A 22,366-nucleotide genomic window follows, 5' to 3' on the forward strand; every position below is an offset into this window, starting at 1 on the left:
AGGTACCATTGCGGAGAGTGGACCAGATGATATGTCTGGGGGGAGAAAGCAGAAGGAGACTCCGCTGGTTGGAAGGCATGAGATGCGATGTCCTGAGGTTGGGGGTTCCACGACCACCACTCCCAAGAGGAGAAGGCGGGTGGTGGTGGTCGGGGACTCTCTCCTCCGGGGGACTGAGTCATCTATCTGCCGCCCTGACCGGGAAAACCGAGAAGTCTGCTGCTTGCCAGGGGCTAAGATTCGCGATGTGACGGAGAGACTGCCGAGACTCATCAAGCCCTCGGATCGCTACCCCTTCCTGCTTCTCCACGTGGGTACCAATGATACTGCCAAGAATGACCTTGAGCGGATCACTGCGGACTACGTGGCTCTGGGAAGAAGGATAAAGGAGTTGGAGGCGCAAGTGGTGTTCTCGTCCATCCTCCCCGTGGAAGGAAAAGGCCTGGGTAGGGACCGTCGAATCGTGGAAGTCAATGAATGGCTACGCAGGTGGTGTCGGAGAGAAGGCTTTGGATTCTTTGACCATGGGATGGTGTTCCATGAAGGAGGAGTGCTGGGCAGAGACGGGCTCCATCTTACGAAGAGAGGGAAGAGCATCTTTGCCAGCAGGCTGGCTAACCTAGTGAGGAGGGCTTTAAACTAGGTTCACCGGGGGAAGGAGACCAAAGCCCTGAGGTAAGTGGGCAAGCGGGATACCGGGAGGAAGCACAGGCAGGAATGTCTGTGAGGGAAGGGCTCCTGCCTCATACTGGGAATGAGGGGCGATCAACAGGTTATCTCAAGTGCTTATATACGAATGCACAAAGCCTTGGAAACAAGCAGGGAGAACTGGAAGTCCTGGTGATGTCAGGGAATTATGACGTGATTGGAATAACAGACTTGGTGGGATAACTCACATGACTGGAGTACAGTCATGGATGGTTATAAACTGTTCAGGAAGGACAGGCAGGGCAGAAAAGGTGGGGGAGTAGCACTGTATGTAAGGGAGCAGTATGACTGCTCAGAGCTCCGGTACGAAACTGCAGAAAAACCTGAGTGTCTATGGATTAGGTTTAGAAGTGTGAGCAACAAGAGTGATGTCGTGGTGGGAGTCTGCTATAGACCACCGGACCAGGGGGATGAGGTGGATGAGGCTTTCTTCCGGCAACTCACGGAAGCTACTAGATCGCACGCCCTGGTTCTCATGGGTGACTTTAATTTTCCTGATATCTGCTGGGAGAGCAATACAGCGGTGCATAGACAATCCAGGAAGTTTTTGGAAAGCGTAGGGGACAATTTCCTGGCGCAAGTGCTAGGGGAGCCAACTAGGGGGGGCGCTTTTCTTGACCTGCTGCTCACAAACCGGGTAGAATTAGTGGGGGAAGCAAAAGTGGATGGGAATCTGGGAGGCAGTGACCATGAGATGGTCGAGTTCAGGATCCTGACGCAGGGAAGAAAGGTAAGCAGCAGGATACGGACCCTGGACTTCAGGAAAGCAGACTTCGACTCCCTCAGGGAGCGGATGGCCAGGATCCCCTGGGGGACTAACATGAAGGGGAAGGGAGTCCAGGAGAGCTGGCTGTATTTCAAGGAATCCCTGTTGAGGTTACAGGGACAAACCATCCCGATGAGTCGAAAGAATAGTAAACATGGCAGGCGACCAGCTTGGCTTAATGGTGAAATCCTAGCGGATCTTAAACATAAAAAAAAGGCTTACAAGAAGTGGAAGGTTGGACATATGACCAGGGAAGAGTATAAAAATATTGCTCGGGCATGTAGGAAAGATATCAGGAGGGCCAAATCACACCTGGAGCTGCAGCTAGCAAGAGATGTCAAGAGTAACAAGAAGGGTTTCTTCAGGTATGTTGGCAACAAGAAGAAAGTCAAGGAAAGTGTGGGCCCCTTACTGAATGAGGGAGGCAACCTAGTGACAGAGGATGTGGAAAAAGCTAATGTGCTCAATGCTTTTTTTGCCTCTGTTTTCACTAACAAGGTCAGCTCCCAGACTGCTGCGCTGGGCATCACAGAATGGGGAAGAGATGGCCAGCCCTCTGTGGAGAAAGAGGTGGTTCGGGACTATTTAGAAAAGCTGGACGTGCACAAGTCCATGGGGCCGGATGCGCTGCATCCGAGAGTGCTGAAGGAATTGGCGGCTGAGATTGCAGAGCCCTTGGCCATTATCTTTGAAAACTCGTGGCGAACGGGGGAGGTCCCGGATGACTGGAAAAAGGCTAATGTAGTGCCCATCTTTAAAAAAGGGAAGGAGGAGGATCCTGGGAACTACAGGCCGGTCAGCCTCACCTTAGTCCCCGGAAAAATCATGGAGCAGGTCCTCAAGGAATCAATCCTGAAGCACTTACATGAGAGGAAAGTGATCAGGAACAGTCAGCATGGATTCACCAAGGGTAGGTCATGCCTGACTAATCTAATCGCCTTTTATGATGAGATTACTGGTTCTGTGGATGAAGGGAAAGCAGTGGATATATTGGTTCTTGACTTTAGCAAAGCTTTTGACACGGTCTCCCACAGTATTCTTGTCAGCAAGTTAAAGAAGTATGGGCTGGATGAATGCACTATAAAGTGGGTAGAAAGCTGGCTAGATTGTCGGGCTCAACGGGTAGTGATCAATGGCTCCATGTCTAGTTGGCAGCCGGTGTCAAGTGGAGTGCCCCAGGGGTCGGTCCTGGGGCCGGTTTTGTTCAATATCTTCATAAATGATCTGGAGGATGGTGTGGATTGCACTCTCAGCAAATTTGCAGATGATACTAAACTGGGAGGAGAGGTAGATACGCTGGAGGGGAGGGATAGGATACAGAGGGACCTGGACAAATTGGAGGATTGGGCCAAAAGAAATCTGATGAGGTTCAATAAGGATAAGTGCAGGGTCCTGCACTTAGGATGGAAGAATCCAATGCACCGCTACAGACTAGGGACCGAATGGCTAGGCAGCAGTTCTGCAGAAAAGGACCTAGGGGTGACAGTGGACGAGAAGCTGGATATGAGTCAGCAGTGTGCCCTTGTTGCCAAGAAGGCCGATGGCATTTTGGGGTGTATAAGTAGGGGCATTGCCAGCAGATCGAGGGACGTGATCGTTCCCCTCTATTCGACACTGGTGAGGCCTCATCTGGAGTACTGTGTCCAGTTTTGGGCCCCACACTACAAGAAGGATGTGGAGAAATTGGAGAGAGTCCAGCGAAGGGCAACAAAAATGATTAGGGGTCTGGAACACATGACTTATGAGGAGAGGCTGAGGGAACTGGGATTGTTTAGTCTACGGAAGAGAAGAATGAGGGGGGATCCGATAGCTGCTTTTAACTACCTGAAAGGTGTATCCAAAGAGGATGGATCTGGACTATTCTCAGCGATAGCAGATGACAGGACAAGGAGTAATGGTCTCAAGTTGCAGTGGGGGAGGTTTAGGTTGGATATTAGGAAAAACTTTTTCACTAAGAGGGTGGTGAAACACTGGAATGCGTTACCTAGTGAGGTGGTGGAATCTCCTTCCTTAGAGGTTTTTAAGGTCAGGCTTGACAAAGCCCTGGCTGGGATGATTTAACTGGGAATTGGTCCTGCTTCGAGCAGGGGGTTGGACTAGATGACCTTCTGGGGTCCCTTCCAACCCTGATATTCTATGATTCTATGATCCCTGTGTGAACCCTGCAGGGCGTGTGCGTTTGGATGGACTCCTGGCCCTCGGGGTCGCTCCGGGACCCCCCCCCCCATTCCTGGCTGATGTGGGGTGGGGGTTGGATCAGAGAGGAATTGTGGGTATTTACAGAGGGTTAACTAGGGCCAGGGAGAGCCCCCCTCTAATCCTCCCCCCCCAGAGCACAGGGACGAGATAACCCGTCTGACCCAATTGTCCATCTGTCTGCATTGGCGGCCCCCCCCGCCCCCCCACACTGGAATGGGGGGACGACACTGCAGCTCGGCCCGGGGTCTGTTCTGGGAGTGGCTACTGGGCTGGCTGGGTCCATAGGGCGGGGCGGGGGGGAACCCAGACTCCTGGGTTCTCTCCCTGGGGGTGGGGGGCTCCCATTGGGGTGGATGCAGCCACAGGCGAATCCCCCACCAAAACATCCTGTGCTGGGGGGGGGTCTCCCTGCGACGCCCCCCCCAGCTTCTCCCTGCCTGAGCCCCCCCCCACATCCCCCCACAAGAGACCCCAGACCTCACTTCTTTCAAAGAGACTTTATTGGACTGTCCTACCTCTGCCCCCCCCCAGACGCTGGGGGGGCACCCCATTGGGTGGGGGCATGGCTTCAGAAAAGGGGGCGGGGCTTCTGGAAGAACCACCCCTATGGCAGGAGCCTGCCTCGGCCAATGGGGGGGCAGCATTCGGGGGGTGAAGCCCCCTCCTCTGCTGTGTCTTCTCCTGCCCCCCCATTCCTCCAGGCTGCAGCCCCCAGTGGGGTGGTCCCTCTCCCACAGCTCCCTGCCCTGGGGGTGGGTCCAGCCATAATTCTGGGGTCCGTGAACCCCCCACCCCCCTGGGGGTCTTCTTCAGGGGGGTCCTCGCGCCCCCCCGGCCCTGGTCAATACGAGGCCACGCAGACCATCTCGTCGGCCAGCTCGTCCTCGGCCCGCGAGCGGAACGGCTCCTCGTCGCTGTACAGGGGCCCCCCCGGCCCCCCGCCCCCTTCCCCCTCGCTGCCCAGGGGGCCCCCGTGGCCCCCGGGCCCCCGCCCGCGGCTCAGCAGGTCGGAGGCGGCGCTCTCCATCTCGGCGATGGTCATGTGACAGGCGTCGGCGATCTCCCGCTTGGCGAAGGCCACGAACTTGGGGTCCCGGGCGTAGAGCCCCAGCCCCTCCGAGATCAGCACCTGGGGGGAGCGGGGGGTCAGAGAGACAGAGGCGCCCGCCCCGCCCCCCCAGCCCTCAGTCCCTGCCCCCCCAGCTAGCCAGCACCCCCCAGAGGGGACGGGCCCTGTGCCCCTTTCCCCGCCCCCGCAGCTAGCCGGTGACCCCTAGAGGGGACGGGTCCTGTGCCCCTTTCCCCGCCCCCACAGCTAGCCGGTGACCCCCAGAGGGGACGGGTCTCCTGCCCCTTTCCCAGCCCCTGCAGCCAGCCAGCACCCCCCAGAGGGGACGGGTCCTGTGCCCCTTTCCCCGCCCCTGCAGCTAGCCGGTGCCCCTCAGAGGGGACGGGTCCTGTGCCCCTTTCCCCGCCCCCGCAGCTAGCCGGTGACCCCCAGAGGGGACGGGTCCCCTGCCCCTTTCCCAGCCCCTGCAGCCAGCCAGCACCCCCCAGAGGGGACGGGTCCTGTGCCCCTTTCCCCGCCCCTGCAGCTAGCCGGTGCCCCTCAGAGGGGACGGGTCCTGTGCCCCTTTCCCCGCCCCCGCAGCTAGCCGGTGACCCTCAGAGGGGACGGGTCCTGTGCCCCTTTCCCAGCCCCTGCAGCTAGCCGGTGCCCCTCAGAGGGGACGGGCCCTGTGCCCCATTGCCCGCCCCCCCAGCCAGCCAGCGCCCCCCGACTCACGGCTTCCACCAGGCTGTCAGCGCTGCCCCGCTGGTCGTGGTAGCCGGGACTGGGCACGTGGAGATGGGCATAGGGGGGCCAGGGCAGGTCCGGCTCGTGGGCCCCCCAGCGGGCGCGGGAGGGGGGCGGGAGGCTGCGGCTGCTGCTCTTCTCCCCCCAGCCCCTGACCGTCAGCCCCCCCTCCTCCACCAGCAGCAGGGGGGCGTAGAGTAGCCGGCCCCGCTTGGGGGGCGCGGCCCAGGCCTGCGAGGAGTCCCCTGGGGGGCGGCTGGTGCTGTGCCAGGAGGCAGCGCTGCCGTAGCCCTGGGGGGAGAGCGGGGTGAGGGGGCCGTGGGGGGAGCACGTACGCACACGCCCCCCCCACACCATCGCACAAACAGGCCCCTCGTTGCACCATCGCGCACACACACACACCCCTCGCAGCATCGCTCAAACATGCCCCCTATCGCACGCACACGGCCCCCCACTGCACCATCGCTTGCACACACCCCTGCCACACCATTGCACACACATGCACCACCATCACACGCACAGCCCCGTCGCACCATCACATGCCCCCAATGCACCAACGCACGCACACAGCCCCTGTCACACCATCGCACGCTCCCATTGCACCACTGCATGCCCCGTCACACCATCGCACGCACACAGCCCCTGTCACACCATCGCACGCTCCCATCGCACCATCGCACGCACACAGCCCCTGTTACACCATCACATGCTCCCATTGCACCACTGCATGCCCCGTCACACCATCGCACACACACAGCCCCTGTCACACCATCGCACGCACACAGCCCCTGTCACACCATCGCACGCTCCCATTGCACCACTGCATGCCTCGTCACACCATTGCACACACACAGCCCCTGTCACACCATCGCACGCTCCCATCGCACCATCGCACGCACACAGCCCCTGTCACACCATCGCACGCTCCCATTGCACCACTGCATGCCCCGTCACACCATCGCACACACACAGCCCCGTCACACCATCACACGCTCCCATCGCACCATCGCACGCACACAGCCCCTGTTACACCATTGCACGCTCCCATTGCACCACTGCATGCCCCGTCACACCATTGCACACACACAGCCCCTGTCACACCATCGCACGCTCCCATCGCACCATCGCACGCACACAGCCCCTGTTACACCATCGCACGCTCCCATTGCACCACTGCATGCCCCTGTCACACCATCGCACACACACAGCCCCCATCACACCATCGCACGCTCCCATCGCACGCACACAGGCCCCCATCTCACCATTGCTCACACACAGCCCACCCATCGCACCATCATGGGGACACCCCCCCGTCACACCATGCCTTGCACACAGTCCCCCTCGCACCGTCACGCACACAGAGCCCCCTGCACACGGCCATCGCAGCACACGCACCCCTTGCAGCGTTGAAGGCAGACGCCCCCATCACACCCCATGGCTCCGTCTCACCCCCTGGACCTCAGGACAGCCCCGTCCCCCCCCCCGTTCCCCACTCATACATGGCTGGGCTCCCATGGAAAGTCACGACGGGCCGAAGCTCCTGGTCCCAGCCCACGGCTCAGCCCCGCATGTGGGGCGCCCGCCCTCTGGCTGTGAGGGACACAGGCTGGAGACGCCCTGTGGCACCAAAGGGGGACCCAGCCCCCCGCGGGCGCTCGGTGCCCGTCCTCAGCCACTGACCGGCCGGGGCACCGTGGACGAGAGAGAGCTCCTCACCGGCTCTGCCCCCCAACCGCCGGCCACGGAGCGCCCCGTCAGAGACCCCAGGCCGGCCGCCGCGTGCGAATGGCCGTGCGAGAGCGAAGCTGGCCGGGGAGAGGTCGTGCCCACCCCCGCGGGTACCTGGGGGGGGTGGCGCCGGGCCGGGGCGTTCTGGTGGTAGGTGCCCGGGATGGGCATGTCCTCACAGCTGCCCTGCCGCTGCAAACACTGCATGAGGAAGGGCGGCTTCCGGCCTGGGGGGCGAATGGGGGGGACGTTACTCCCCAGCGCTCACATGCCCCCCCGCCCCTTCCCCAGCAAGCCCCACCCCCCCTGCCTTGTCCCCCAGCCTCAAATCTCCCCCTCCCCTAACTCCATCCACAACCTTAGCCCCGCCCCTTAACCCGCCTCATGCACCTGCCAGCTCCTCCCCTAGCTCCACCCACCACCCTAGCTCCACCCCTTACCCCGCCCCCAAAACGGCTTCCCGCTCTTCGCCCCACCCCAGCCAGCTCCCCAGCCCCACCCCGTGGCCCCTCACCTCCCCCTCGCCCTCCTCTTTGCGAGCCCTGCCCCCCAGCCCCCTACCTGCGGGCGTGGGGGGCAGGAGGCGACGGCGCTTGGCCAGGCGGCCCCCCAGCCCCCCATCCGGGTGGGCGTTGGAGAGGCGTCGGTGGGGCAACGGCAGGGACCCCCCATAGCCATCGTCCCAGCGGTGCCGGCAGAGCCGGGCGCCCCCCAGCCACGGCTGCCTGCGCCGGGCGGGGGCGGGACAGACCCAGCAAAGAAAGAAGCCAAGAAAGGGGGGGAGGAGCGAGGCAATGGCAGACCAAGGAGGGAGCCGGGGCAGCGGAAAGACAGAAGGAAGGAACGAGAGACGGACGGGAAAGAAGAACAAAGGAGAGAAGCGACGAACGGATGGAAACAGGAACCAACGGAGGAAGCAAGGATGGGAAACAGGGAGAAGGAATGAAAGAAAGGAAGGAAGGCGGCAGGGGAAGAGAGGAAGGGGGAACCCCGGCATCCGGGGCCGAACCCCGGGAGGTCAAAAAAATGAAGGAAGGGAAGACAAAAGTGTCAGACGGACAGAGCAGGAGAGAGACAGAAAGCTCCTCAGTGAGCCCCGCCCCGCGTGGGGCAATGTGGGGGGTGCTCCCCAGTTGCTAGGAGGTGGGGTAAACCCAAGCCCCACTCCAGCTCCGACCCGCAAGAGTCAGGGTGGGAACCCAGGCATCCGAGCTCAATCCCAATGGGGGGAGCCCTCCCCGTGAGGCGTTATGTGTGGCTCTTCCCCAGCCGCCCTGCCCCAGAGGTGGCTGCATCTCAGCTCCCCACCTGTCCTGAGAGGCCAGGCTCTCTGAGTCCTCCTCCCGGCTATTGTAGCCTTGCTCTCCCGCCGTCTCCTCGCCGTTCTCCTCGGCGTGGGGGGGCTCTTCATGCACCGTCGGGGGGACACAGCTCCCGTCGGAGCTCCGCCTGGACAGACACAGGGACATCGGGAACCCAGGCGTCCTGGCTCCCAACCCTCCTGCTCTAACCACCAGACCCCCTCCCCTCACTACCACCACATACAGCCGGGGAGAGAACCCAGGTGTCCTGGCTCCCCCCCCACTCCACTCCCAGAGCTTGGGGGAGAACCCCGGCATCCAGTACCTGCTCATGCGGCGCCTGCTGGGGATGTGGGGTAGCTCGGGCAGCTCCTCCTGCCCCCCCTCGTTCTCCTCGTAGCTGTGGAGGCCGTTGGGGGTCCTGACCAGACTGGCAGAGGAGGGGCGCCGGGACCCCAGTAGCCCGTTGGCCAGGGGCTCCCCACCCCGCTCGGCCGGGGCGGAGACAGGCGCCATGGGGCGGTGGTCGGGGCTGCTGCCGAGCAATCCCTCTGGGGTCTGTGGGAACACGGTGGGGAGGAGTTACCTGGGGTGGGGGGCACTCGGGAGGTGGGGGCTTAGCCACAGGAAAGGGGCACTTGGGGACACCCGGGGGGCTAGGCCGATAGGGGTGGTACCAGGAGCCATGGTGGGAGGGGAAGGCGGGTGCTGGGGGGTGACGGGGGTGCTGGGAGGGGCGCAGTTGGGGGGGGTCCTCACGTGGCACGTCAGCTGCTCCTCCTCACACAGGGTTTCCCCGGCCGCCTCCTCCCCATCCTCCAGGTCGCAGGACAGCGCCCGGCGCATCTCGGGGCCCAGGTCCTGCAGGGTCTGCAGCCCGGCCTGGGGGGAGAACTGAGTCGTGGGGCGGCTGCTGGTGTCCCCCCTGCCATCCCCAGCCAGCCCGGTGTCCCCCCAGCCCCGCCCCACCCCCAGCTGGCCCGGTGTCCCCCACCCCGCCCCGCTCCCAGCCGGCTCAGTGTCCCCGGGAGGGGGGTCTCACCTGCAGGGCCGTGGAGTTGCTGGGGGAGGCGTCCGGCCCCAGAAGCCCCTTTTCCTTCCGCTTCCGGAACTTCCGGAAATAATCCTGGATCAGGAACGTGGCGTAAAACTTCCCCACCGTGACCTCCTCCTCTGCGGGGCGAGAGAGGGCCGTCAGGACGCCTGGGTTCTCTCCCGGCTCTGGGAGGGGAGTGGGGTCTGGTGGGTTATAGTCAGGGGGGGGCTGGGAGCCAGGACTCCTGGGTTCTCTCCCAGCTCTGGGAGAGGAGTGGGGTCTGGTGGGCTATAGTCGGGGGGGGCTGGGAGCCAGGACGCCTGGGTTCTCTCCCAGCTCTAGGAGGGGAGTGGAGTCTGGTGGTTAGAGCGGGGGGAGCTGGGAGCCAGGACGCCTGGGTTCTCTCCCCGGCTGTATGTGGTGGGTGTTTCTCACCTTCTGGCGGGGGTATCACCTCGTCCAGGAGTTTGGGCTTCGTTCTCTTCCAGATCTTCTTGATGACGGCCCGGAGCTCTTTGTTGGCTTGGTCCAAGTTGCCTAGTGGGGGTGACATGGGAGGCCAGGCACCGTGAGCTACAGGTCAGGGGCCCCATGGCCCCCTGTGGGGCTGGGCTCCCAGGAGGGACTCCCATGAGGCACTTTGGCCTGTGGCAGGACCGTCTCCCCTAGCTAAGCGGGGAGAGCGTGAGGCATCATGGGAGTTGTAGCTGGGTCAGGAGAATGGGGTGGAGGGGTTGGAATGAGGCAAAAAAGAACTACAATTCCCACAATGGCCCTGAACTACCATTCCCATGATGCTCCCTTGCAGTATTTTGTGGCTCAATCGTTCTCCAAAAAGATTATTTTTCCCAGAGGACTTGGGGGGGGGGGGGATCCCAGTCCCCGTCCCCACCCCCCGCAGCGCCAGTTAACCCTTTGCCCCCCAGCATGTCCAGCCCCCATCGGCTCCGGTTGTGTACGGACCCAGAGACACCAGGGTCTATGAGTCACCCCACAGCGCTCGCTTGAGCCCCCCTCTCCCCAAGCCAGGCCAAGCCCAGGGACACCAGTCCCCCACAGGCCCAACTGTACCCCTACCCCACACCCCTGGGGTTCACCTTCGGTCTTGATCTTGAGCGAGGTGCGGACCAGGGCGAAGAGGGTGGCGTTAAAGGTGACGGTGCCGTCTGCGTTGAGGGGCATGTTCATGGCCACCAGCCTCTGCGAAGAGAGGAAGGGTAGAACCCAGGCATCCGAGCTCCCAGCCCCCCCTGCTCTAACCACCAGATCCCCCTCCACTCCCAGAGCCGGGGAGAGAACCCAGGCGTCCGAGCTCCCAGCCAATCCTCACACTACTCTAACCAGTAGTCCCCACTCCCCTCCCAGAGCTGGGGAGAGAACCCTGGCGTCTGGGTTCCCAGCCAACCCCCCCGCACTCTAATCACTAGCCCCCACTCTCCTCCCAGAGGCAGGGAGAGAACCCAGGAGTCCTGGCCGCCCCCACTAACTGCTAGGCCCCACTCCCTTCCCAGAGCCAGGCAGAGAACCCAGGAGTCCTGGCCCTAGCTCCCCCTGTGCTAACCACCAGACCCCACTCCACTCCCCTCCCCTTCCAGAGCCAGGGAGAGAACCCAGGCGTCCTGACCTTACAGGCCACACGGTGCGGGCAGAGCTTCCCAAAGCCGAGGGGCGGCTGGATCCGGCGTAGCAGGGTCACGACGTCCAAGTGTTTAATGCGGCCTCTGGGGAAAGAAATGGGGTGGGCGGAAGGTGTGGGGAGCTGTGGGACACATGGGGGGTCTGCTGCCCCTGGTGGTGGATGGGGAATGGCAAGGGGGGGATAGAGCTGGGGAGATCTGTGAGCATGGGAGGGGGGCTGTGGGTCCCAGAGGAATTGAGGGTGTGGGGGACCTGGGAGGATTGGGGGTTGTGGGGGGTCTCAGGGGAATTGGGGGGTTTTGGGGGTGTCATGGGGTCCCCGGGCCCTGCTCGGACCTGCTCCCCGCGAAGCCGGGCAGGACGCTGGGGACCCTCCCCTCTCGGCGCCGACTGTCCCCAGGGCAAGACGCTGCCCCGGCTTCCACCGTCCTGGGTCCGGCCCCGGAGCCTCCAGCCTCCCCTGCCCCACCGGGCGCTTCCCGCAGCGCGTCCCCCCGGGCGTAGGGCAGAGCTTGTTAGCAGAGAAATCAGGGACTTTCAGCCAAGTCCATCTTGGGGAGTCCTGGGCCAGATGCCCTGGACTCCCCCCTCCAGTCCCCCACGCAGACCCCCAGCCTCCAGCCCCCCGACCTGCGACACCCCCCTTCATGCCCCCTCCTCTTTGTCTCCCTCCGGGCCAAAGGTGTCACCTGGTCGCACGCCCCTCCTGGGTCTCAGGTTACACAGGTGCAGACACCTGGGCAGCCTCCCCTGCCCCAGGGCCCCAGCAAAATCACACCCCCAGTTCCCACCACCGACGCATCGGTGCAGCACACAGGGAAACTGAGGCACACACAGTATTAGTATAGGCCAATAAGACTCACAGCAACAGAAGAAGATGAATAAAACCCCACTCATCACAGGGGGGCCTGGGGGAATGAGGAGTTTGGGGGCCTGGGGAAGTCAGGGGGCTGGGAATCCCAAGGGAATTGGGGGTTGTGGGGGTCCCAGGGGAGTCAGGGGATTGGGAGTGTGACGAAGTGGGATGAATAGCATGCGTGCGCCTCAGTTTCCCTGTGTGCTGCATGTTTGACAAGCTGGTGGGAGAGGGGTGGTTGTTGCAGAGGACCAGGGGTGACCTTGCCTAGCAGCCGGGACCCCCGGACAATGGCCTGGAGATGGGGAACCCCAACAACTGGTGACCTGGAGACTCAGAGGCCACCCCAGCTTGGCCGTCAGCTGGTTCCAGCCAGAGGGACCAGAGGACAGAGGAGAGCCCAAGCAACCTGTTTACCTGGAGAGAAGACAATGGACGGGGGGGGGGGGGGGGGGGGGGGGGGGATGTGACGATGTGACGCAGCAGGGAGGGGGGAGTGTTGACCTGGGAATGTGCCCTGGGGAGGGGAGACCTGAGAGCCTGTCACCTGAGCCAGGAGGGGAGGGGGAGGTAACACCTCTGCCCAGGAATGTGGACGGAGGCTGCAGCAGGGAACCTGCTCGGTGGGTTTGGTTTCAGTTTGGGGCTGGGTGGAGGAACACAGGGACCCCAGGGCTGGGGTCTAAGCTCCCTGCTCCCCCAGAAGGACTCGACTGAGGGGTCCTGGGTGTACCCACAAGCTCTGTTTTGGACTGTGTTCCTGTTGTCCAATAAACCTTCGGTTTTACTGGCTGGCTGAGAGTCTCAGTGAATCCCAGGAAGAGGGGGCAGGGCCCGGACTCCCCCACACTCCGTGACAGGGGGCTTGGGGGCCGGTGATAGCAGATGCCCAGCGGGGAAGCAGGGGGCCTGGACTGGGGGGAGGGAGCAGCCGGAGCCCCCTGGATGCAGGGGAGACTGGGACATGCTGGGCTGAGGGGGGCCAGGCCTGAGGCCGGAGAGTTTCCTGGGCTGGGTTCAGACGCTCACGAAACCCTCCTGCTTTATGCCGGCTGAGGTCGCTCCGGGCTAGAGACCAGGGGGCCTTATTCCCTCTGGGGGTGGGAAGACCGGGGGGGGCATTATTCCCTCTGGGGGTGGAGGCCCCAGGGCTCCAGAGCGAGGGACTCCCTGAGGGGCCCACGGCAGAGACAGGCATGCTAAGGGTCGGAGAGGTGCAGTTCCAGGAGGCGGGGGCTGGACCCCCCGAGAAGGGCTGTCACGCTGATGGGGGTTCCCCCGAGGGACCGCACGGGCCAAGAGTGGGCACGACCAGTGAGTCCGTGACGGGGGTCCCAGGGGAATTGGGGGTGTGGGGGAGCTGGGGGAATTGGAGGGATGGGATCCCATACGGTTTGGGGGCCCAAGGGAATTGGGAGGTTGGGGGTCCCAGGGGGTTTGGGGGCCTGGAGTAATTGGGAGTTTCGGGAGATCTGGGGGAGCCATTGAGGGTTTGGGGGGTCGGGGCCCTTACTTGGCAGTGGGGTCGTACTCAGACCAGATGCGTTTGAACTCGTCCAGGTGGTGGGGGCCCAGGATGGACCAGTCCCGGGTCAGGTAGTCGAAATTGTCCATGATCACGGCCACAAAGAGGTTAATGATCTGGGGGGGCAGAGGTCAAGCAGCGAAAAGATGGGGGCAGGGTCTCATGTGGGGACACCTTGTGCCATGCAGCATAGGGGGCACTGGGGGATTATGGCAGATGGAGAGGTCCCCAAGGGGCAAGGGGGCAAATGACCCCAGGAAGGGGGCATAGCAGAGCTGGGGGGCCGGGAGCCCTGAGGGGGGCTGGTGCCCATGGAACATGGGGGACCCTGGGGGCTCTGGCGGATGGCGAGGGGGTCCCATGGTGGAGGAGGTGGGTGCCCACGGGTGTCCAGGGGCTCTGGTGGATGGAGGGAGGCGGGGGTCCTTGGGGGTACAGGTGCTCTGGCGGACGGCGGGGGGTCCCACGGGGGGTACAGGGGCTCTGGCGGGTGGCGGAGGGGTCCCACGGGGTGTACAGGAGCTCTGGTGGATGGCGGATGGCAGGAGGTCCCACGGTGGGTACAGAGCTCTGGCAGGTGGCGGGGGGTCCCACGGGGGTACAGGGGCTCTGGCGGACGGCGGGGGGTCCCACGGGGGGTACAGGGGCTCTGGCGGACGGCGGGGGGTCCCACGGGGGTACAGGGGCTCTGGCGGATGGCGGGGGGTTCCCACGGGGGGTACAGGGGCTCTGGCGGGTGGCGGGGGGTCCCACGGGGGTACAGGGGCTCTGGCGGATGGCGGGGGGTCCCACGGAAGGTACAGGGGCTCTGGCGGATGGCGGGGGGTCCCATGGGGGGTCCAGGGGCTCTGGCGGGTGGCAGGTGGTCCCACGGGGGTCCAGGGGCTCTGGCGGATGGAGGGAGGCGGGGTCCCACGGGGTCCAGGGGCTCTGGCGGGTGGCGGGGGGTCCCACGGGGGGTACAGGGGCTCTGGCGGATGGCGGGGGGTCCCACGGGGGTCCAGGGGCTCTGGCGGATGGAGGGAGGCGGGGGGTCCCACGGGGGGGTCCAGGGGCTCTGGCGGATGGCGGGGGTCCACGGGGGTACAGGGGCTCTGGCGGGTGGCGGGGGGTCCCACGGGGGCGGGATCCTGCAGCGGGGGCCCCAGGGGGCTCACCAGGAAGGCACAGAGCATGAAGAAGCTGATGAAGTAGACGATGGCGAAGTGGCTCCCGCAGGTGAATTCCTCGCCGGGCCCCACATCCGACTCGGGGTCGCAGCGTTTCCCGGGCAGGCTGGCCAGCATGATCTCCTGCCAGGCCTCCCCCGTGGCGCACCTGGGGGGCGAGGGGGGTCAGCTGGCCCCACCCAGCTCCTTGGCGTCCCCCGGTGCCCCCCGGCCCCCTCCAGCATCCCGCCCAGCCCCATGGCACCTGGCCCTGCCCATGTCACCTCCCAAAACCCAGCCCCACAGTGCCACTTGGCCCCCCGGCACCCAGTCCCGCCCAGCCCCACGGCGCCCTCGAGCACCTGGCCCTGCCCACCCCCCATGGCTCCCCCCAGCCCGCCCCAGGGTGGGAGTTGGGGCATTGGGGGGGAGTTGGGGAGACGGTAGAGCCCCAGGGGGGAGTGGGGGCATCGGGGGTCCCAGCGGGAGTGGGGGCGTCGGGGGGAGTTGGGGAGATGGTAGAGCCCCAGGGGAGTGGGGGCGTTGGGGGCTCCCAGGGGGAGGTGGGGCGTCGGGGGGGAGTTGGGGAGATGGTAGAGCCCCAGGGGGGAGTGGGGGCATCGGGGGTCCCCAGGGGGGAGTGGGGGCGTCGGGGGGAGTTGGGGAGATGGTAGAGCCCCAGGGGGAGTGGGGGCGTCGGGGGTCCCCAGCGGGGAGTGGGGGCGTCGGGGGGGAGTTGGGAGATGGTAGAGCCCCAGGGGGCAGTGGGGCGTCGGGGGTCTCCAGCGGGGAGTGGGGGGCGTCGGGGGGGAGTTGGGGAGATGGTAGAGCCCCAGGGGGCAGTGGGGGCGTCGGGGGTCCCCAGCGGGGAGTGGGGGCGTCGGGGGGGAGTTGGGGAGATGGTAGAGCCCCAGGGGGGAGTGGGGGCGTCGGGGTCCCCAGGGGAGTGGGGGCGTCGGGGGGGGAGTTGGGGAGATGGTAGAGCCCCAGGGGGGAGTGGGGGCGTCGGGGGTCCCCAGGGGGGAGTTGGGGCATCGGGGGGGAGTTGGGGAGATGGTAGAGCCCCAGGGGGGAGTGGGGGCGTCGGGGGGGAGTTGGGGAGATGGTAGAGCCCCAGGGGGGAGTGGGGGCATCGTGGGTCCCCAGGGGGAGTTGGGGCATTGGGGGGAGTTGGGGAGATGGTAGAGCCCCAGGGGGAGTGGGGGTATCGGGGGTCCCCAGGGGGGAGTGGGGGCGTCGGGGGGGAGTTGGGGAGATGGTAGAGCCCCAGGGGGGAGTGGGGGCGTCGGGGGGGAGTTGGGGAGATGGTTGAGCCCCAGGGGGGAGTGGGGGCGTCGGGGGTCCCCAGCGGGGAGTGGGGGCATCGGGGGGGAGTTGGGGAGATGGTAGAGCCCCAGGGGGAGTCGGGGCATCAGGGGTCCCCAGGGGGGAGTGGGGGCGTCGGGGGTCCCCAGGGGGGAGTGGGGGCGTCGGGGGGGAGTTGGGGAGATGGTAGAGCCCCAGGGGGGAGTGGGGGGCGTCGGGGGGGAGTTGGGGAGATGGTAGAGCCCCAGGGGGGAGTGGGGGCGTCGGGGGTCCCCAGGGGAGTGGGGGCGTCGGGGGGGAGTTGGGGAGATGGTAGAGCCCCAGGGGGGAGTGGGGGCGTCGGGGGTCCCCAGGGGGGAGTTGGGGCATCGGGGGGAGTTGGGGAGATGGTAGAGCCCAGGGGGGAGTGGGGGCGTCGGGGGGGAGTTGGGGAGATGGTAGAGCCCCAGGGGGGAGTGGGGGCATCGGGGTCCCCAGGGGGAGTTGGGGCATTGGGGGGAGTTTGGGGAGATGGTAGAGCCCAGGGGGAGTGGGGGTATCGGGGGTCCCCAGGGGGGAGTGGGGGCGTCGGGGGGGAGTTGGGGAGATGGTAGAGCCCCAGGGGGGAGTGGGGGCGTCGGGGGGAGTTGGGGAGATGGTAGAGCCCCAGGGGGGAGTGGGGCTCGGGGTCCCCAGGGTAGTGGGGGCGTCGGGGGGAGTTGGGGAGATGTAGAGCCCCAGGGGGGAGTGGGGGCGTCGGGGGTCCCCAGGGGGAGTGGGGGCGTCGGGGGGAGTTGGGGAGATGGTAGAGCCCCAGGGGGGAGTGGGGGCGTCGGAGGCCTCAGGGGAGATGGTAGAGCCCCAGGGGGGAGTGGGGGCGTCGGGGGTCCCCAGGGGGGAGTGGGGGCGTCGGGGGTCCCCAGGGGGAGTGGGGGCGTCGGGGGGAGTTGGGGAGATGGTAGAGCCCCAGGGGGGAGTGGGGGCGTCGGGGGTCCCCAGGGGGGAGTGGGGGCATCGGGGTCCCCAGGGGGAGTGGGGGCGTCGGGGGGAGTTGGGGAGATGGTAGAGCCCCAGGGGGAGTGGGGCGTCGGGGGGGAGTTGGGGAGATGGTAGAGCCCCAGGGGGGAGTGGGGGCGTCGGGGGTCCCCAGGGGGGAGTGGGGGCGTCGGGGGGGAGTTGGGGAGATGGTAGAGCCCCAGGGGGGAGTGGGGGCGTCGGGGGTCCCCAGGGGGGAGTGGGGGCGTCGGGGGGGAGTTGGGGAGATGGTAGAGCCCCAGGGGGGAGTGGGGGCGTCGGGGGGTCCCCAGGGGGGAGTGGGGGCGTCGGGGGTCCCCAGGGGGGAGTGGGGGCATCGGGGGTCCCCAGGGGGAGTGGGGGCGTCGGGGGGAGTTGGGGAGATGGTAGAGCCCCAGGGGGAGTGGGGGCGTCGGGGGGGAGTTGGGGAGATGGTAGAGCCCCAGGGGGAGTGGGGGCGTCGGGGGTCCCCAGGGGGGAGTGGGGGCGTCGGGGGGAGTTGGGGAGATGGTAGAGCCCCAGGGGGGAGTGGGGGCGTCGGGGTCCCCAGGGGGAGTGGGGCGTCGGGGGTCCCCAGGGGAGTGGGGGCGTCGGGGGGAGTTGGGGAGATGGTAGAGCCCCAGGGGGAGTGGGGGCGTCGGAGGCCCCCAGGGGGAGTGGTGGAGCCCTGGGGGGAAGTTGGGTATTGGGGGGCCCCCGGGAGGAACGGGGGGATGGCGGGGGGCCGGGTGGGCACGGTACCGGAAGAGCAGCAGCACGGCCTGGGGGAACGTCTGGAAGTTGTTATTGCGGTTGATCTGCGTCCCGTCCTGCATCGCCACTTTGCCGAAGGTCTGAAACACCCGGACGTCAGCGGGGTGGGGCACCCCAAAAGGGACCCCTTGCCCCCCCAGCGCCCCGCCACCCCCACCCTTCCTGCTCCCTGCTGCCCTGCAGGTTAGCTCTCCTGAGCTCCCCGCCCGCGTGCCAGGCAGAGACACGTGTGCGATGCACGACTGGAGCCCTATGCGCATGGTGCACGTGGAGACACACGCATGTGCACGTGTTGCACACTCAGGGCTGCGCAGGGGTGTTGCACGCCTGGGGTCTCTATGCACAAGCATCCCTGGGTTTGCTTGTGATAGATACTAGTGTGGCCCAGACCCGGGTGTGCGAGGCACACGCCAGCTTCCAGAGGCAGACACAGCACAATGTGCGTGGGCCAGAGGAACCCTCTGGTGCATGTCGCACAATCAGAGCCATGCACGAGGGTGTGCCACATGCTCAGGACTGGGCTGCAGACACAGGGTGTGCGCAAGTGTGTAACGTGTGCTCCAGCATCCCTTGCTCGGTCCTAGCCTCGCACAAATGTGCCGCATGTGGTTTGGTGTGTTTGCATGCCCAGGGCCATGCACAAGGGTGCACGTTGCACGTGCAGGGCAGTGTGTTGCATGCTCGCAGGCTTGCACAAGTGCAAGACCCACACTCAGGCATGTCTCAGAGGCACCCTCAGCAGTTCACGCTTGTGGGGGCGTGCAAGGCCAGTGCACTAGTGTGTGCATTGCACATGCACAGCCGTGCAAGGCTCCTCCCCCACTCACCTGCATGCCGATGACAGCGTAGATGAAGAAGATCATGGCGATCAGCAGGGCGACGTAGGGCAGGGCCTGTGGAGAGACACGGGGGGGTCAGAATATGGTGGGGTCACAACCCCCCCTTCCAGCCCCACCCCCTGTACGGCTGACTCCACCGGGGTGCTCCCAGTATGTCCCGCTCCAGCCCACCCTGGCGCCCAGCATGCATTGCTCCGTCTGGGCTGCCCATGGGTGCGCGCAGTGCATGCTGGGAAGGGTGTACCCCCATAACCCCCGGGTGTACCCCCCATCCCCCCATGTGTACACCCCATCCCCCCATGGGTGTACCCCCTCATTCCCCCCCGATGTACCCCCATAGCCCCCTGGATGTATCCCCCATCCCCCCATGGGTGTACCCCCATCTCCCCCCAGGTATACCCTCATAACCCCCTGGGTGTACCCCCCATCCCCCCATGGGTGTACCCCCTCATCCCCTCCGTGTTACTCAAGTACCTAGGCGGGGGGATGAGTGTGTGTGATTGGTGCAGCAACCCCTAGAGGGCAGGTGTGACCCAAGTGGCCACCTGGGCCCGAACAGTGGCCAACACCCTATCTCCTCCTCCTCGGCAAGGACCAGCCGGAGGTGCTGGGGCAGCCCAGGTGACCTGCTGGCCTGGGGGAAGGAGGGGAACAGGCAGGTCTGGGGCCCGGCAGTCTCCAGACTGGGACTCGGGGAGGGGGGGTCAGGGGCACCAGGCCCGGGGTCCCCCCAGACGGACTCTGCTGAAAGTTCCTGCTCCTGGTGCTAACGAGCTCGGCTCTACGGCCGACCAGTCACCCGGCTGCGTCCCCCGCGGGCTGTGGAGTGGGGCCAGGGCCCCACCGGCTGCGGGCGGCGCGGTGAGAACAGGGGGCTGGGAAGGACACCCCTCAGCCCTGCCTGGGGGCCCCCGCGGGCGCCGTCCCACCTGGAAGGACTTGATGAAGGTCCAGAGCAGGGTGCGAATCCCTTCGCCTTTGCTGAGCAGCTTGACCAGGCGCATGACGCGGAAGAGGCGGAAGAAGGTGATGGAGATGCGGGAGCTGTCCTCCGAGCTCTGCGGGGCAGGGGGGGGGTCACGGCGCCCACAGCAGCCCCCGCGCCAGGCCCCACGGCTCCCCCCACTCCCTCCGACACCCCCCTGCACCCACCACCTCGTCCACCTCCAGAGTCTCGCCAGGCTCTGGCCCCCGTCCCCCAGCCCGGGGGGGATCCCAGGGCGTTACCATCGCCAACGTGGCCGCCGTTCTACGGGGCCGGGAGTTGTGATGATGACGAGAGGAGGAGACGGAGGATGAAGCCATGAGACCCCGACGTCCGCCGGAAACAACCATGGGAGAGATGAGAGACAGACACCGACGTGGGTGGACGGACGGATGGACGGAGCGTGTGGGACAGACGGATGGGGGTATGTGTGGGGGGACAGACAGACAGAGGATGGGTGTGTGGGGACCGGGGGGGGATTTCTCCAGCATGTTCCAGGCCCCGTGGATTCCCATTTTATACCGGGACCCCTGGCCTGGCGCTGCGACATGAGCCCCCCCGGGGCAGGGCGCGGGGGCTGGTCACGCAGGGACCCCCCGGGGCAGGGCGTGGGGGCCGGACAGGCAGGGACCCCTCCGGGGCGGGGCACGGGGCCTGATTCCCCCACTCCCCATGCCCCCCATCTCCCTATCCTCCAGCTCCCCCTGGGACCTGCCAGCTTCCTCTCACTTCCCCCAGCCCCACGTGGTGTGGCCCGGACACTGGGGTCCCCGCCCCAGATTTGGGGAAGGGGGGCGCTTACATTGACCTCGGTGACGGCGATGTCCACCACGCTGCCCACCACGATCAGCGCGTCGAAGGTGTTCCAGGCGTCACAGAAATAGTGCTGGGAGCGGGGCAGGGGGGTCAGCCATGGGGCGCATGTCCCAGCCCGCCCACAGCTTGCCAGACCCCGCCCTTCACACAAGGCCCCACCCCCGTCATGCCCGCCCCGCCCCCTCACCGCAGGCCCCGCCCCCTCACCGCAGGCCCCGCCTACCCGGGGTTTGAAGGCGATGATCTTCAGCACCATCTCCACGGTGAAGAGCCGGTGAAGACCATGTTGAGCAGTCCATGACGTAGTTGAACGGCTGCGACTGCTCGTAGTGCTGGGGGGCGAGTGCAGGGTGAGGGGGGCCCGGCCCCACCCCCCTACCCTGATGGAGAGAGAAGCCCCGCCCCCAGACAGCCATGCCCCACCCCTGCCCCAGGCCCCACCCCCTGCCATGCCCCACCCCCTGCCCCAGCCCATCCCCATGCCATGCCCCACCCCTGCCCCAGGCCCCGCCCCAGGCCCCATCCCCATGCCATGCCCCACCCCTCCCCCAGCCCCACCCCCTGCCCCAGGCCCCATCCCCATGCCATGCCCCACCCCGCCCCAGGCCCCGCCCCCTGCCCCAGGCCCCGCCCGGGCAGCACCTGCACGGCCAGGGCGATGGTGTTGAGCAGGATGAGCAGGACCATGCCGTACTCGAAGGCCGAGCAGTTCACGGCCGCCCACACACCCGGTGCTGGTGCCGGTTCTTGGGGATGTAGCGCCGCAGCGGCTGGGGCCTTCAGCGCGTACTCCACACACTGCCGCTGGGGGGCGGGGGTCAGGGGCGCTGAGCCGTGCCCCACACCCGCCCTCCTGGCCCCCCCCACGCTGAGCCGTGCCCCACACCCGCCCCTCCCGGTCCCCCGCGCTGAGCCGTGCCCCACACCCGCCCTCCGGTCCCCCCCGCGCTGAGCCGTGCCCCACACCCGCCCTCCCGGCCCCCCGCGCTGAGCCGTGCCCCACACCCGCCCTCCCGGCCCCCCCGCGCTGAGCTGTGCCCCACACCTGCCCTCCCGGCCCTCCCGCGCTGAACCGTGCCCCACACTGCCCCTCCCAGCCCCCCTGCACTGAGCCACCCCTCCACACACTGCTGCTGGGGGGCGTTAGGGGGCACCGGGACTGCCACTGCCCCCCACTGAGCCATGTCCATTTGACGAGGTGGGAATGTTCTTTGTTTTCCCTGAATACTGTGTGGGTGCCTCAGTTTCCCCTAGGCATTTCGTAAGGCTCTAGGGGGTGGGATAAGGCAGGGGTGTAATTGTTGCAAAGGGCCAGGGTCCATAAATGGCGACACTCTGTCTCCTGGCCACTGATGGCCTGGGCCCTTCCCCCTGCCAGGTGAGAGCTAAAGGGTTGGAGAACAAAGGGATCCGGTGACCTCCTGGCCGGGGACAGGGACAAAGCCCAGAGCAGGGGGGGCTGGAGGGAGTTTCAATTTGGGGCTGGCTGGGGACATGGAGTGAAGGGCAGACGGGTTGTCTGGCTCACTGCCCCTCAAAATGGGCCAGCTGAGGGGTCCTGTTCTCTGCACCTACAAGCTCTGTGTTAGACCATGTCCCTGTCGTCTAATAAACCTTCTGGTTTCCCCGCGGGCTGAGAGTCCCGTCTGGCTGCGGACTTGGGGGCAGGACCCTCTGGCTTCCCCAGGACCCCGCCCCGGGGGACGCGCTGGGGGAAGCGCCCGGAGGGGCAGAGGAGGCTGGCGGCTCCGGGGTCAGAGCCAGGAAGGGGGAAGCCGGGGGAGCTGTGTGTCCTGCAGACAGGCTGCTCCCCGAGAGGAGACTCCCCCAGAGTCCTGCCCGGCTTCGTGGGGAGCAGGTCAGAGCATCGCCCGGGGACCCCGGGACACTTGTCCAGCTCGCAGTTGCGGGTACTCCTGCTCGCCCTGGGTGCGGAAGGCGATGGGGGCTGGGGGAAGCTGGGGGCCGGCTG

General features: G+C 66.0%; 1 protein-coding gene across 1 annotated transcript in view; it reads right to left on the reverse strand.

Annotated features, from left to right (window-relative positions):
* Positions 1 to 4,347: 4,347 nt before the first annotated feature.
* LOC141976471 (voltage-dependent L-type calcium channel subunit alpha-1F-like) overlaps positions 4,348 to 22,366 on the reverse strand; it is a 23,785-nt gene continuing 5,766 nt past the window's right edge. The window contains 23 exon segments of the mRNA XM_074937462.1: positions 4,348 to 4,802; positions 5,460 to 5,762; positions 7,314 to 7,426; positions 7,761 to 7,924; positions 8,508 to 8,648; positions 8,826 to 9,058; positions 9,260 to 9,382; positions 9,543 to 9,673; positions 9,972 to 10,073; positions 10,634 to 10,736; positions 11,161 to 11,257; positions 13,544 to 13,671; positions 14,713 to 14,872; positions 17,743 to 17,834; positions 18,582 to 18,647; positions 19,523 to 19,651; positions 20,381 to 20,464; positions 20,618 to 20,664; positions 20,667 to 20,687; positions 20,690 to 20,726; positions 21,037 to 21,120; positions 21,123 to 21,167; positions 21,169 to 21,198. Coding sequence (XP_074793563.1) covers positions 4,515 to 4,802; positions 5,460 to 5,762; positions 7,314 to 7,426; positions 7,761 to 7,924; positions 8,508 to 8,648; positions 8,826 to 9,058; positions 9,260 to 9,382; positions 9,543 to 9,673; positions 9,972 to 10,073; positions 10,634 to 10,736; positions 11,161 to 11,257; positions 13,544 to 13,671; positions 14,713 to 14,872; positions 17,743 to 17,834; positions 18,582 to 18,647; positions 19,523 to 19,651; positions 20,381 to 20,464; positions 20,618 to 20,664; positions 20,667 to 20,687; positions 20,690 to 20,726; positions 21,037 to 21,120; positions 21,123 to 21,167; positions 21,169 to 21,198 — 2,721 coding nt within the window. The 3' untranslated portion in view covers positions 4,348 to 4,514.

The sequence above is a fragment of the Natator depressus genome, chromosome 23 (assembly GCF_965152275.1).
Source record: "Natator depressus isolate rNatDep1 chromosome 23, rNatDep2.hap1, whole genome shotgun sequence".
Taxonomy (NCBI): Eukaryota; Metazoa; Chordata; order Testudines; family Cheloniidae; genus Natator; species Natator depressus.